General features: G+C 47.9%; 2 protein-coding genes across 2 annotated transcripts in view; both read right to left on the bottom strand.

Annotated features, from left to right (window-relative positions):
- Clptm1 (CLPTM1 regulator of GABA type A receptor forward trafficking) overlaps positions 1–1,475 on the bottom strand; it is a 30,246-nt gene extending 28,771 nt beyond the window's left edge. Inside the window, exon 1 of the mRNA XM_050126325.1 lies at positions 1,368–1,475. Within this exon, the coding sequence (XP_049982282.1) occupies positions 1,368–1,439 (72 nt within the window). The 5' untranslated portion in view covers positions 1,440–1,475. The remainder of the gene's footprint in view (positions 1–1,367) is intronic.
- A 9,028-nt stretch (positions 1,476–10,503) lies between these two features.
- Apoc2 (apolipoprotein C2) lies at positions 10,504–14,084 on the bottom strand. The gene is made up of 4 exons (XM_050126289.1): positions 13,962–14,084; positions 11,319–11,393; positions 10,990–11,149; positions 10,504–10,752 (listed from the first exon to the last, which is right to left on the bottom strand). The coding sequence occupies exons 2-4, from the start codon at positions 11,371–11,373 to the stop codon at positions 10,665–10,667; spliced, it is 303 nt and encodes a 100-aa protein (XP_049982246.1). The 5' UTR covers positions 11,374–11,393; positions 13,962–14,084; the 3' UTR covers positions 10,504–10,664.
- Positions 14,085–14,991: the final 907 nt, after the last annotated feature.

The raw sequence follows: 14,991 nt of genomic DNA, 5'->3' as shown, positions 1-14,991 counted from the left end.
CTTCATAGAAAGTAACAGACAAAAGATTTAGGGCACAGATGGGAACCAGAGAGGCTCCAGATGTGTCTGGAAGTTCAACACACTGTAAGTCTTGATCTCTCATGCCACTGACACCCATTAATTGATAGGCATTTAAAGGAGGTAGGCCCACGGTTCAGAGACTAGGAAGTCCCTACAGACCAATGCATTCATTCCAGCAAGGACTCAACCAATGACAATTCCCCAAGATGCCTGCACCCTAGGGCTGGCTGGAAATGCCAGAAAGACTTAATCCAGATACACTGGGCTCTATCTCATAACTTTAGCCTGGTAATTCCCCACAAAAGAGCATATCTGCTGGAGATCCTGCAGCCTCTTATCCAGACTTCTGTCTCTACCCTTCTATTTACACTGCAGCTTCTTCACCGACTCTCCTCACTGCAGGGACGTGGCTCGAGCCATCTTTACCGCCCACAAGGCTAGCCCTCCCACCCAATTCGGCCATTAACCACTGGAGAAATAATGGCCCACAGAAAGAAACTTGTCCAAGGTCACACCAAGTTAGGTTCCTGCCTCCCTCCCAGGCGGTACTCATCAGCCCTGAGCAGCCTCCTACGTGTCAGTGACATCCTGGTGGGTGGGTCGACAGCACCTTGCTGTCACTCCATCAATTCTCCCAGAAGCCTGCACCAAACCTGAGTGAACTGGTGTGTTCCGAGGTCTCGGTGTAGTTTGAGTGGTGCTGGGTGAGCAGGCAAATGCATCTGGACCAATTTCTCTATGTGGTCAGTTTAGACAGGGAGCACCCAGCTCAGGACAGACCACCCGCAGTCAGCCTTTTCGTGGAGCGGGAGCCAAAGTTAACCTGGGTGACCTTCTGTAAGTGTCTTCGTCTTGCTGTCCCTGGGATCCTCGTCTGTAAAATGGGTCTGTCGGCCTCCGCAGCCCATGCCCTTTACCCACCATAATTACCGTATTTCCCCAGAGCTAGAAAACTCCCGATTAACCAAACACTGCCCCGTATCTCAGGCACTGCGGAGCGGACCCGGAACACCAGAGCACTCTAGGAACGGTGCTGGAGCCTGGAGCACAGTAGAGAACCTAGGACGTCTGGGTTTACGAGTCTGCGTCCCTCTCCTTGGCTCGAGCTGGGAGTCTGGCGGGCGCTCGGCGCGAGCCTGCAGGAGACCTGGCGCGCAACAGGGCCCGGTTCCCGCCACGGTCCGGCCTCCTGGGCGGCCGAGTGCTGCCTGGGCCCAATAGTCAAGGTCCCTCTGGGGCAAGGAGCTCCCGGTGCACCCGATTCCTCCAAAAGAGACAAGACACTCCACGCGGGAGTGCCCCCCGCTGGGGAAGCGCCCCCCTCAGGCACCTCTCGGCCTCCGTACCTGACCAGAGCTGCCTCCCCCGGCTGCCACCACGGCGCTGCCGGCCCCGTCCGCCTCCTGCGCCGCCGCCATCTTCCCGCTCCGGGTCCCCGCCCCCGCCGCCAGCCCCGCCCCGTCTCCGATGGCGCCAGCGCGATCGCGCGAGATTTCACACTTCGCCGGCCCCGCCAGGCTACCGTACCCGGACCCCTTTGAAGGCCCGATTGGGCCACCGTACTCGGCTTCCGCCCTAACATTTCGCCGGAGGCTATTTGTGTGTGTGTGTTTTTGTTTGTTTTGTTTTGATCTAACTGGAAGGAACTGCTCCGAAGTGCTCTTTCTAGTCTAACCTGTTCCTCTCATACCCTGGGTCAAGCTGGCCCAGTACTTTTCGGACAGTACGGTCGTTCCTAGCAATCTGCTCCGCTTACTCTCGCTGTTTTTCGTGAGTTCTACAGGCTATAGTTCTTGGGCTTTTCGGCCACCATAGAAAACCCGCTGGAGCCACGCCCGCTCGGACAGGAAGTCCGTGGTGGAGCCGTAGTTGTCGGGCTCGCGGGTGGTTGTTGGTTTGTGCTCTTCACTTCTGGTATGGTTTTCCTTAGTCCAAGCTTTGGCCATCTAGTCCTCGAAGGTGGTAGCATTCAGAGGCCCTATTTCAGGGTTTTTAACGACACCACACCTGGAAATGGAACCCTAGCCACTTTTAGGCAGTTTAATGTGCGCTCCAATAGAGCTTTATGCTTTCCAGCAAACCTCCCCGCTTTTAAACACCATTTCGTGGGCTCAAATGAATTTATTTATTTTGAGTTTTTTTTTCCCGAGAGACAGGACTTCTTCCTTTTTTTTTTTTTTTTTTTTGAGATGGGGTTTCTCTTGTTGGACCCTAGAGGACAACTACCAGGAGGAGTCACCCCCAAGAAACCATCTCTCACACCACAGTTGATGTAAAAGCATGAAGATTTCGTTAATTCTGTCATGACAGGGTCTTTCAGCATTTGAGAAGCCAGAAAGACCTCTAAAGGCTGGCACAGGCTACTTTAAAAGTAAAAAGCCACAGAAACAAGGGGGGTGTCTGGGGGTTGCTCTTTAACTATTTTGATTGACTTATTCAAAAGGGCTATTACCAATAATTGGCTGGAGGGTGGTTGCCAGATCAAATGAGGTAAGAGGGAACATTTGAGGGTCACTTTGCCCCTTTCCCAGGGACTGAATCAAAACACTAGGAACTGAGTCAACACCTAAGGGTTATCTTGCCCCTATTCAATAGAACATTCACAAGGACTTAGGGAGATGGTGGAAAGTTCCCAACATTTCAGTACATGCATGTATTGTTGTTAGGTCCTTGGTTCCCAGGAGAGGGGGAGGAGCTACTGAGACTGAGAGGGCTCAGAATTGTCCTCAGAATTTTCTTAGTTTTACACTCTATCTCTGGTAGTCCTGGAACTCATCTGTAGACCAGGCTGGCCTTGAACTCACAGAGATCTGCCTGCCTCTGCCTCCCTGGGATTAAAAGTGTGAGCCACCACCGCCCAGTGAAAGACAGAATTTCTTGGGGTTTTTTTTGTTTGTTTGTTTGTTTTTTGTTTTGTTTGTTTGTTTTTTCGAGACAGGGTTTCTCTGTGGTTTTGGAGCCTGTCCTGGAACTAGCTCTTGTAAACCAGGCTGGTCTCGCACTCAGAGATCCTCCTGCCTCTGCCTCCCAAGTGCTGGGATTAAAGGCGTGCGCCACCACGGCCCGGCAGAATTTCTTGTTTTGAGTATTTTTTTTCCCCCCTGATGCAAAGGATTGCTCTAGCGTTGACTCTTTTGGAACTCACTCTGTAGACCAGGCTGGTCTTGAACTCAAAGAGATCATCTGCTTCTCCCTCCCCAGTGCTGGGATTACAGGTGTGTGCCACCATCCAGCACAATTGTTTTTTTTGAAGACAGGATCTCATACTTTACCTCAGGCTGGACTCAACTCGTGATCCTCCTGCCTCAGCCTCCATAGTGCTGAGGATACAGACATGAACCATGAACTTAATAACTCTTCCTATTTTGTGTTTTTTTTTTTTTTTTTGACCTGGTAAGGGGAAATGAAATGGTCTTGAAATGTGGCAGTTGTAGAATTTGTCACATCTTCCAGCATCGGCTCCCCGAGCTGGAATGAACAGGTTTATGGCTAGCACACTAAGCTAGAATGCCATAATTTAATTAGCTACAAAATCAAATTTTAGATTAGCTCCAATATCTCCCAAAGGACTGCAATCAAGGATTGGGTGTGTTGGCACACGACTTTGGTCCCAGCACTCGGAAGGCAGAAGCAAGCAAATCTCTGAGTTCTAGGCCAGTCTGGGCTACATAACTATGCCCTGTTTCAGAAAGAGTTACAAGCAGTTTGGCCTGCCCAATCAAAGGCTAGGAACTGAATGCTGGTCAGGTAAAAGCAAGCCCTCTTAACTGCTGAGACATTCCTTCAGCCCCACTGAAAACTCTTTACATTGTTTTTAGATTATTTTATGTCTTTTGTTTTTGTTTTTCGAGACAGGGTTTTTTCTCTGTAGCTTTGGAGCCTGTCCTGGAACTAGCTCTTGTAGACCAGGTTGGCCTCAAACTCACAGAGATCCACCTGCCTCTGCCTCCCGAGTGCTGGGATTAAAGGCATGTGCCACCACCGCCTGGCTATTTTATGTCTTCAGGTCATAAAGACATAAATCTAAAAATAGATTTAGAGACTATTTTTTTTCAATTTTATTTTATTGATATTTATTGAGCTCTGTGTTTTTCTCTGCTTCCCTCCCTGCCTCTTCCCTCCCCCTTCAACCCTCCCCCAAGGTCCCCATGATCCCAATTTACTCAGGAGATCTTGCTTTTTTTACTTTTCATGTTGCCCATATCTATGTAAGTCTTAGTTCTCTGGGATTGTGGTTTGTAGTCTGGCTTTCTTTGCTTTATGTTTAAAAACCACCAATGAGTGAGTACATGTGATAATTGTCTTTCTGTGTCTGGATCACCTCACTCAAAATAATGTTTTCTAGTTCCATCCATTTTCCTGCAAAATTCAAGCTGTCGTGTTTTTTTTCTGCTGTGTAGTACTCCATTGTGTAAATGTACCACATTTTTCTTATCCATTCCTCGATCGAGGGGCATTTAGGTTGTTTCCAGGTTCTGGCTATGACAAACAAAGCTGCTATGAACATTTGAGCACAAGTCCTTGTGGCACAATTGAGCATCCTTTGGATATATACCCAAAAGTGTTATTAATGGGTCTTGAGGAAGGTTGTTTCCTAATTTTCTGAGAAATTGCCACAGTGACATCCAAAGAGGTTGTACCAGCTTGCATTCCCACCAGCAATGCAGAAGTGTTCCCTTTTCCCCACAACCTCTCCAGCATAAGTTGTCATCAGTGTTTTTGATCTTGGCCATTCTTACAGGTGTATGATGGAATCTCAGGGTTGTTTTGATTTGCATTTCTCTGATGACTAAGGATGTTGAACTTTCCTTAAGTGTCTTTCAGCCATTTTAGATTCCTCTGTTGAGAGTTCTCTGTTTAGGTCTGTACGCCTTTTTTTTTTTATTGGATTATGTGATCTTTTAGTGTCCAGTTTCTTGAGTTCTTTGTATATTTTGGAGATCAGACCTCTGTCTGATGTGGGGTTAGTGAAGATCTTTTCCCATTCTGTAGGCTCTTGTTTTGTCTTGTTGACCCTATCCTTTGCTTTACAGAAGCTTTTCAGTTTCAGGAGGTCCCATTTATTAATTGTTTCTTTTAGTGTCTGTGCTACTGGGGTTCTATTTAGGAAGTGGTCTCTTGTACCAATGCATTCAAGTGTACTTCCCATTTTTTCTTCTATAAGGTTCAGTGTGGCTGGCTTTATGTTGAGGTCTTTGATCCATTTGGACTTGAGTTTTGTGCATGGTGATAGATATGGGTCTATTTTCATTTTTGTACATGTTGATATCCAGTTATGCCATAGAGATTATTCTGAGTGTCCATGTGGATGCTGGGAATAGAACCCAGGTGCTCTGGAAGAACAGCTGAGCTATCTCCACAGTCCCAATCAACAGCACATCTTTTTCATAAGGGGCTGGAGAAACAGCTCAGAGGTTAAGAGCACTGGCTGTTCTTCCAGAGGACCCAGGTTCAATTCCCAGCCCCACGTGGAAGCTCACAACCGACTGCAACTCCAGTTCCAGGGGATCTGACACCCTCACATACATGCAGGAGAAAGACTAATGTACCTAAAACAAGGATAAATAAATTAGCCAGGCAGTGGTGTCAAATGCATTTAATCCCAGCCCTCACTCGGGAGGCAGAGACAGGTGGATCTCTGAGGTCTCAGCCAGCCACGTGAAGTCTGTATCGGTCATGTTTCCATTGCTATGATAAGATACCATGGCCAAAAGTGATCTTGGAAGGAAGAGTTTGTTTTGGGCTATGGTTCCAGGGAACCATGTGGAACATGGCAGGGACGCATGACAACAGACAGCAGGTACTGTGACTGGAGCAAGAATCAAAGAGCTGACCTTCAAATGCATGCATGGAGCAGAGGGAGAGCTGTGTCCGTCATGAAGCCTCTAACTGCCAACGCTCACTTTCAGTGACATACTTCCTGTAGCTCGACTTCACATCCTAAAGGTTCCTAAATGAGGACCAGGTGTTCACATCTCTTGACCCTATGTGGGAGGGGACATCCTCATTCAAACTACTTTAGGAAGACATGAGTTGTTCTTGCAGGCAACTTTTGCTGCATCATTGGTTTCTCGAGTTTCCTGACTACGCAGAAAAGTCAAACAGGACCCCCAGAGAGAGACCCTCCTCTTCCCATTTTCTCCCTTTCTTCCCTGGATTTTTCATCTTTTTTTTTTTCTTTTTGGTTTTTTTGAGACAGGGTTTCTGTGTAGTCCTGACTGTGCTGGAATTCACTCTGTAGACCAGACTGGCCTTGAACTCACAGAGATCCACCAGCCTGCCTCTGCCTCCCGAGAGTGCTAGGATTAAAGATGTGCACCACCACTGGCAATTTTTCGTCTTTCTTTCCTGCCTCAGTCTCACCTGAGTTCATATCAGGTTGTGGCAGGGAATGAAATTCGGTGGAACTCCTAACCTATGCAGGAGGCCCTGTGTTCCCTTCCTAGTACCACAGCCAGCTAGGCACAGTGGTGTACACCTGTAATCCTGGACACAAGTGAATCAGATGTTCGAGGCCAACCTCCACTACATAGCAAGTTCTAGGTCAGTCTGAGTTACTAGAGACCCTGTCTAGCAAAAAGAAGAAGAAAAGAGATCCACATCTGCTCTTGACAGGCTAAATGGCTTGACAGCATCTCCCTCCCTCCTAGCTATGAATTGTATTACTCCCCTCCCCCAGCATGGCAACTGTAAAGACCTAGTAAGATCAAAAGTGTAAAGATAACGCTGTTGGGAGTTCAAGTCCTGGAACTCACATGATGAAAGACAGGTAATTCCTAAAAGATGCCCTCTGACTTCCACACATGTGCCATGCGCACGTCCCCCCCCCCATCGTAATAAAATGTAAAAAGTAAGCATCTACCCTTTTATTCTCTGCTTGCTCTCCTATCCTTTAGATCTCAGCTCTCTGGTAGTACTTCTTCCTCTGGGAAGCCCTCCAGGCTCTCTAGTCTCCTCAGTTCCCCCATCTATGCCTACTGAGTAGCAATATTCCCTTGACTGAATGTGTCTACCTGCACTATGCAGGCCAGGCTTGAGATTACTGTGGTCACTGATGTGTCCCTAGCACTGACTTCAGGATCACTGCCGAATCAAAAAACCAAGCTCTCGTCACCACATGGCAAGAAGAGACTGAAGTATATGGAGTGGCCGGGCTGGGTGGTAGTGGTGGTGCAACATTGAGTAGGCAGAGGCAGGCAGATGAAGGCTGGAATGTTGGCTCGGTAGTTAAGAGCACTGGAGGCAATGCTGGAGAGATGGCTCAGTGAAAGAGCACTGACTGTTCTTCCAGAGGTCCTGAGTTCAATTCCCAGCACCCACATGGCAGTTCACAGCCATGTCTCTTGGGATCCAATGCCCTCTTCTGGCATAAAGGTGTTATGTGCATATAAAGCACTCATATATAAAATAAATAAACCTTAGAAAGAGCACTGGATGCTAGAGAACTCAGGTCCTAGGTTCAATTCTCAGTGCCTACATGGAAGTTCATAACCATCTGTAGCTACAGCTCTAGGGGACCCAATGTTCTCCTATGACCTCCTTGGATGCCAGTCATTCATATACAGGCAGGCTAAACACTCAAACACAAAATTAAATTTTTGTAACATTCAAATGAGGGTGAGGGTGTAGTTAATAGAGTGCTTGGTAGAGCTCACGACACCCTGGGTCTATACCCAGCACTAGAAAACCAGGGCTTTTGTTTTTTTATTTTTGTTTGTTTTTCGAGACAGGGTTTCACTGTTTAGTTCTGGCTGTCCTAGAACTCGCTCTGTAGACCAGGCTGGCCTCAAACTCACAGAGATCCACCTGCCTCTGCCTCCTGAATGCTGGGATTAAAGGTGTGCACCAGCCACCGCCACCCGGCGCTTTTTGAACACCTTTAATCCCAGGCAGATGCAGGTGAGTTTGAAGCCAGTCTGGTCTACAGATCAATTTCCAGGACAGCCAGGGCTGTGCAGAGAAACCTGCCTTGAAAAAAAAAAAACAAACAAGCAAGCAAACAACCAGGCTTTTGTTGTTGAGACAAGTTCTCACTATGTTGTGGAGGCTGGCCAGGAATAGTCATAAACTGAGATTACAGGTCTTGCTTGGCCTGCACTCAGCCGATTTGATTCATACCGTTAAGTGGATCACAGAATCGACTCATTCTGCTCACCATTAGGGGGCACCCAACTCCACCAGGAACTGTGTTTACAGAGTCTAAAGGAGAAGGGGCACTGACCCACCCCATTTTCTAAGTCTTCAGGAGACAAGATCCACAGTCCTGAGTCTGAGAAAGGAGGAATCTAGGGTTCCGATCACTCAGTTCTTAGAGAGGCCGAATCTGGGCGCCTGGACAGTGGGGTCCTAAACGGAGGTGGTTGGGAATCTGAGAAAGAAAGGAATTCGCGGGTGGCACCGGGATTGGCTGAGAGCAGAACTGGCCTGGGCAGTGGTTCCCTTTGGCTTGAGTCTGTGGGAAACACTACACAGAGCTGGAATTGTTCCCCCTGCATCTCCCCCTCCCAAACACCCCCAGAGCTTGGCAGCCTCCGTTCTTCCCAGGCCCTTGGGACTTGGGAGCCTTCCACCGCCCCTCCTTCCCGCTCCCTGTTTTTTACTGGACTCACAGCTGCCCTGCCTCAGGACCTGGAAAATTGCCCCGGAGTATTGAAAGACTGGCCCGTAGGTTATTGCCGAACAAATTAAGAGAATTCAGGACATGGGTCCGCTACGGGACCAACAGCGCCACCTATGGGACACAAGAGAGGAACACAGACCTGTCCTCAGTCTACTCAAGAGGGTGAGGGGGAAGACCTGGGCTGCACGTAAGACCTTATCTCGGTAAACAAAAGAACAAACAAAGGAAACTTATGACGAAGTTATAATCATCAAAATGCTTTCAACTGTTGACTTGTTTTGTTTTTGAGTCAGGGTTTCTCTGTGTAACAGCCCTGAATGTCTTCGAACTTGCTCTGTAGACCAGGCTGGACTCAAACTCATAAAAGATCTGCCTGCCTGGGATTAAAGGTGTGTGCCACCATTGCCCGGTTGGCTTCTTTTTTCTTTCTTTTTTTTTTTCTCACAGAGATCTGCCTTCTTCAGCCCCCCAGGTGCTGGGATTATAGATGTGTGCCACCATGCCTACTTAATACGTTGGACACATGGAGAGACTGAGTTTGCAAACTTGTGTAAGAATATAGGTTCTTTTACATACAAGACTCTGTCTCCTGGTTGGTTTTGGGGGGACTATGTGATCTGGGCAATTCATTTGTTTTTTGAGACAGGGTTTCATTTCTCTGTGTAGTCCTAGTTGTCCTGGGACTAACTCTATAGACCAGGCTGGCCTCAAACTCACAAAGGTCTGCCTGCCTCTGCCTCCCAGAGGTTGGAATTAGCTGGGTGGTGGTAGTGCATGCCTTTAATTCCAGCACTCAGAAGGCAGAGGCAGGCGGATCTTGTGAGTTTGAGGCCAGCCTGGCCTACAAGAACTAGATCCAGAACAGCTAGGACTGTTATTCAGAGAAACCCTTTCTTGAAAAGCAAAAAAAATAAAATAAAATAAATAAAGGAGTGTGCCATTATGTGTGTATGTATAAGTGTATACATATACACTCGCGGCGCGTGCCTGTGGAGGCCAGAGGTCAGCTTTGTGGACTGGTTCTCCCCTCTCTCTTGATGTGGGTTCTGCGGATAGACCACCTGTATTCTCAGAGCCACCTAACTAGCCCGGTGTGTGTCTATTTGGTTTGGTTTTGAAACAGGGTCTCATGCACCCCAGGCAAGTTTGAAACTCACTATATAGTGGAAAATAACCTTGAATTTCTGATTTTCCTGCCTCCGCCTCAAGACTTCGGGAGTGTTGTAAATATAGGCTCCAGCTACTACATCTGGATATTTTGGGGGTATTAAAATTATTTATTTGTTATTTTTAAATTGTGTGTGTATGTGTGTGCACACTATTTGTATAATTGTTTTGAGACAGATCTTACACTGCCAACCTAAGCTGGCCTCAAAAATCTTGCTGTGTAAAAAAAGAAAAAAGAGGAAAAAGGGTTTGGTGGCGCACACCTTTGATCCCAGCACTGTTAGGCAGAGGCAGGAGGATCTCTGTGAGTTCAAGGCCAGCCTGGTCTACAGAGCAAGTCTAGGACAGCCAGAGCTACGTGGAGAGACCGTGTCTCAAAACAAATCAAGTAAGTAAATAAATAAATAAGTGTAATTAAAAAGAAAACTAAAACTCACTATGTATCCCAGGATTTAGATTGCTATGATCCTCCTGCCTCAGGTATCAAGCTCAGGTTCGCATCCACATACCTGGCTTGTAGTTACCCCTTCATTCCAATGGACCAGGTCTGGGGTTAAAGGCACAGGCATGCAGGTGCTCACCAAATGTTCAGAACACAGGATGCTAACCATCTCGTCAGAAAACCACACCCCATCGAATGTTGACTAGATTCTATAGGCTCTGGGAGTCTCAGAAAAAAAAAAGGCCACACCAAAGTCAGTGAACTGGGTTTGTTTATTCTTTCACTGAAAGAATTCAGTCTGGAGATGGGAACAGGAAGATGAGGGCTGCTGGGACAGTGGAATGTAGACCCATCCTGGTCAGGTGATGAGGGCAAAGAGCCCGAGGGCTGGTTCTCCCTTCTCTCACTTGGGGTTTACTCGCCCTTTAGGAGAGTAAGGATCTGATCCGTAAAAATGCTGGCGTAAGTGGTCATGGCCGCCGAGCTTTTGCTGTACATGTCCCTGGAGAGAAAGCACAGGGGGATTGGAGGAAGAGCCTAGAAACTGGAACCCTGGGTCTGAGGGAGACAAAGCAGGGTTTGGACCTCTGCATTTGAGAGAAAATGAGATGGGGCCTATATTTCTCTGTTTGAGAGAGGACGGCTGGGGTCTGGATCCCATGGTGTGAAGGAGGAGGCTGGGCATGGTCCCTGATCTACAGGAGTGTGTCAGGATCTGTCTCTACCAGGCAGGACGCACCTGAGTTTCTCATCCACACTGGTCAGGTATGTTTTCTGGTATAGGTTTTGGGCAGCTGCCTTAGCCGTGTCCCAGTAACTGGAGATGGACTCCTGCACCTTGTCCAGCAGAGCTGGACTGTCTGGATCATCTTGCTGCAGCTGCTGGGTCGCTTGGACCTCTGGGAGAAACCCAAGGTGATGGTGAGATGGGAGGCACACAGGGGGCTTTGGTTAGCATTGTGAGGGAGAAGAGGGGTGGCAGAGGAATGTGGAAACCTTCTTGAAGATGACTCCAACCCTTCCTCACCGACCTCCACCCTCTCCCCACCGCCTTGAGGCCCCACTCACCACATCCCAACACCAGGAGGACGAGGAAGAGAGCCAGGAGGAACCGAGAGCCCATGCCGTCTGTGACCTGGAGCACTGAGGGCAGTGTAATGGTTTTTTTTTTGTTTGTTTGTTTGTTTTTTTTTTTTTTTTCCCCCGAGACAGGGTTTCTCTGTGGCTTTGGAGCCTGTCCTGGAACTAGCTCTGTAGACCAGGCTGGCCTCGAACTCACAGAGATCCGCCTGCCTTTGCCTGCTGAATGCTGGGATTAAAGGCGTGCGCCACCATCGCCCGGTGTGGACAGTGTGGACAGTGCCGTGTTATCAGAGCCACTGGACAGGATGTTGCTAGGGGTGGCCGGGGACCCTCCTCTGTCCCTACTCGTGCCCAACAAGGGCTTTAAACCTGTTCATTCAGATAAGGTGTCTTCTGGAGTGGAGTTCCACTGTAGACGCTTCTTGGGGGAAGAGGGTGGGCAACATAACTTCTCATTATCTAGTCCTGGCTGACTTGGAGCTCGCTATGTAGACCAGGCTAGCCTCAATCAGATAGGCACCTGCCTTGGCCTCTCAAGTGCTGGGGTTGATGGTGTGTATCACCACACCTGGTTCTTTTTTTTTAAGTGCATATGAAGCCAGGGATAGTGTAGCATATGACTTTAATCCAGCACTTGGGAGGCAGAGGCAGGTGGATTTCTGTGAGCTTGAGGCCAGCCGGGTCTAAAAGAGGTAGTTCCAGGACAGGTTCCAAAGCTACAGAGAAGCCCTATCTTGAAAAACCAAATAATAATAATGATGATGATGATAATAATAATAATAAATGTATATGGGATTTTGCCTGCATGTATATAATTGCACGCAGTACTGAGCATATGCCTATGACCTGCAGAGGATCCTCTAAAACTGGAGTTAGGTTTGTGAGTCACCATGTGGATGCCATGAACCAAACCCAAGTGCAAGAGCAACAAGTGCTCTTAACCACTAAGCCATCTCTCCAACCCCCTGCCCACTTTTCTTTTTAACACAGAGTCTCATATAAACCATGTTGGCCACAAATTGACTAAGTTCACTGGGAACTTCTGATCCTCCTGCCTCTGCAGTGCTGGGATCACAGATGTGTCCCACCATGCCTAGTTTCTGTGGTCCTGGGAATTGAACCTAGGACTCTGAGCACATCAGGCAAGCACTCTACCCAGTGAGCCACAACTCCAGTTCTGTGGTAATTTCTGCCTTCTCTTTCCTTTTCTAACAAGAAAACAAAAATAAAAAACAGATTCTTTTTGAGTAGATGAGGCTGGCATTGAACTCTTAACATTCCCCTGCCTCTGGAGTGCTGAGAGTATGAGAGTACTGTCATGTACCACAATGTCAGGGGACATTTTTTCCTCAAGTAGTAGGGGTCTCACTCAGGGCTTTCAACACGCCAGTGAAGCCCAGACTAGAAAACTGAGAAACACCTTTCCATTCATTCGCTCACTCAGGAAAGCTGTCAGGAGGCCTAAACAGGTCTGGATTAGTAGGAAATATAAACAAGCCCTTTTAAAACACATTCTTTGTTAAAACCTTGAGGATGAAGCTGGGCATTCTGGGTGGATTTTTCCAGTGGGTAAGGGGATCTGCCGCTAAGCCTAAGGACCTGAGTTCAATCCCTGCAACCCACATGGTGGAAGGAAAGAACGAACTCCTGCAAGTTGTTCTCTGACCTCTACATGTGTGCCAATGCACACGTGCGTGCACACACGCATGCACACACACACACAAACAGAAAACTGAAATAGAAAATGTAGCTGGGCAGTGGTGGGGACCCCTTTAACTCCAGCAAAGGCAAGCAGATCTCTATGAGTTCAAGACCAGCTTGGCAGAAAGACACCCTGGTACAGAGTCCGCGCCAACATTTGTGACTCTAGAGGTTTGTCTAACCAAAGCACAGAGTCACCACCCATATTTTGGGAATGGAAAACTAGGTCAGCAACAGGCTGAAATCAAGGCTGGAGAGATGGCCCAGCGGTTAAGAGCACTGACCGCTTGCTCTTACAGAGGACCTGGGTTCAATTCCCAGCACCCCTGTGGCAGCTCACAGCTGTCTGAGTCCAGTCCCAGGGAATCCCATGCTCTCTTCTTCAGGTAGCCAAGCCTGCCCATGGTGCACATACATGGAAGCAAAACATCTATACATATAAAAAAAAAAATAAAAGATCCAGCCGGGCAGTGGTGGCACACGCCGGGAGGTAGAGGCAGGTGGATCTCTGTGAGTCTGAGGCCAGCCTGGTCTGCAATAACTAGTTCCAGGACAGGCTCCAAAGCTACAGAAAAACCCTGTCTTGGAAAAAAAATCCTTTGAAAAAGAGGTAGAGATGAAACCTGGGAGAAGGGCCAAGCTAAACAGACAGACTACAAATCTAAACTCCATGGTTTTAGTCAGGCACACCAGAGCAGGCTAGGCTAAGGCAGGAGGATCAAAAATTCAAGGTTATCATGGGCTACATAGTGAAAGACCTTGTCCCAAATAAAATAAAATAAAACAAAACAAAACAAAATAAAAAAAAAATCCTTCCATTCCTTGATTCCAAGACAAACTTCTAACAAGGTGACGCCTGTAATTTCTGGTTTAGGGATCTCTGTCCCTCCCTGATGTTCCTGCCCCCTCCCCTTTTCCCTCTCTTACCTGAATGTAACGGGCAGGTTGGGACTGTCCTCACTAACTCCAGTGGGTTGGCAGGTTTTATAGGTCTGGAGGGCCCCCTCCCTCCATATCAGGCAGCTCCTCTGTCCTAGGCCAAAGTCCTAGCCAACAGAGCCGTGGAGGGGGTGGGGTGGCAAGGCTGGAAGGGCAGTGGCCAGTGACGTCCCCGCCAGCTTAAACCCCAGGGAAGCCCCGTTTTGAAAGAGCTATCCATAAACTGGGCAGAGCTGAGATCTCAATCTCTCTCAGAAGACTGAGGCAGGAGGATCATGAATTCAGAGTGAGTACAGGAATCACTGGGCGGCTTAGCAAGATTTTATCTGAAGACCAAAAGGCTCAGCTTGTGTTTTATTCACCCAGGGTGTCAGGTAGCTCAGGCTACCCCGGAACTCTCTGTGTAGCTGAGGCTGTCCTTGCTGTCCTTGAGCTTCTGGTCTTCCAGGTGCTGGGATTACAGGTTTGTAGCACCATACCCAGCTTGAAATGAAAAAACAAAGCCAATCAGGTAAAGATGGTAAGTTCCAGAACAGTCAGGGCTACATGGTGAGATCCAGTCTAAAAATACATAGAAAGATAAGAAGAATTCTGGGACTGGGAGGAGAGAAGGGAGGGAGGGGAAGTTTCAGTGGGTATATAAAATAAATGAAAAGTTTAATTAATAAAAACAATAACTCTGGGAAGTTGACCCATCATGTAAAGGAGCTTGTGCCAAGGATCTGAGTCAGTTCCCCAAAAGAAGGAAGAGAACAACTCCAAAAGTTGTCTTCTGACCTTTACAGTACACAAGGCGCACACACACCTAAGCAAGCACACACAGACACTCACACATAAATGTAATTTTTTTTTTTTTTTTGGTTTTTTGAGACAGGGTTTCTCTGTGGCTTTGGAGCTAGCTCTATAGACCAGGCTGGTCTCGAACTCACAGAGATCCGCCTGCCTCTGCCTCCCGAGTGCTGGGATTAAAGGTGTGCCACCACAGCCCGACATAAATGTAATTTTTAAAAGAAGGCTG

This window comes from Alexandromys fortis, unplaced genomic scaffold, assembly GCF_014885135.2.
Source record: "Alexandromys fortis isolate MF-2015 unplaced genomic scaffold, M_Fortis_MF-2015_v1.1 scaffold_240, whole genome shotgun sequence".
Lineage (NCBI taxonomy): Eukaryota > Metazoa > Chordata > Mammalia > Rodentia > Cricetidae > Alexandromys > Alexandromys fortis.
This window is presented reverse-complemented; position numbering and strand designations above follow the sequence as displayed.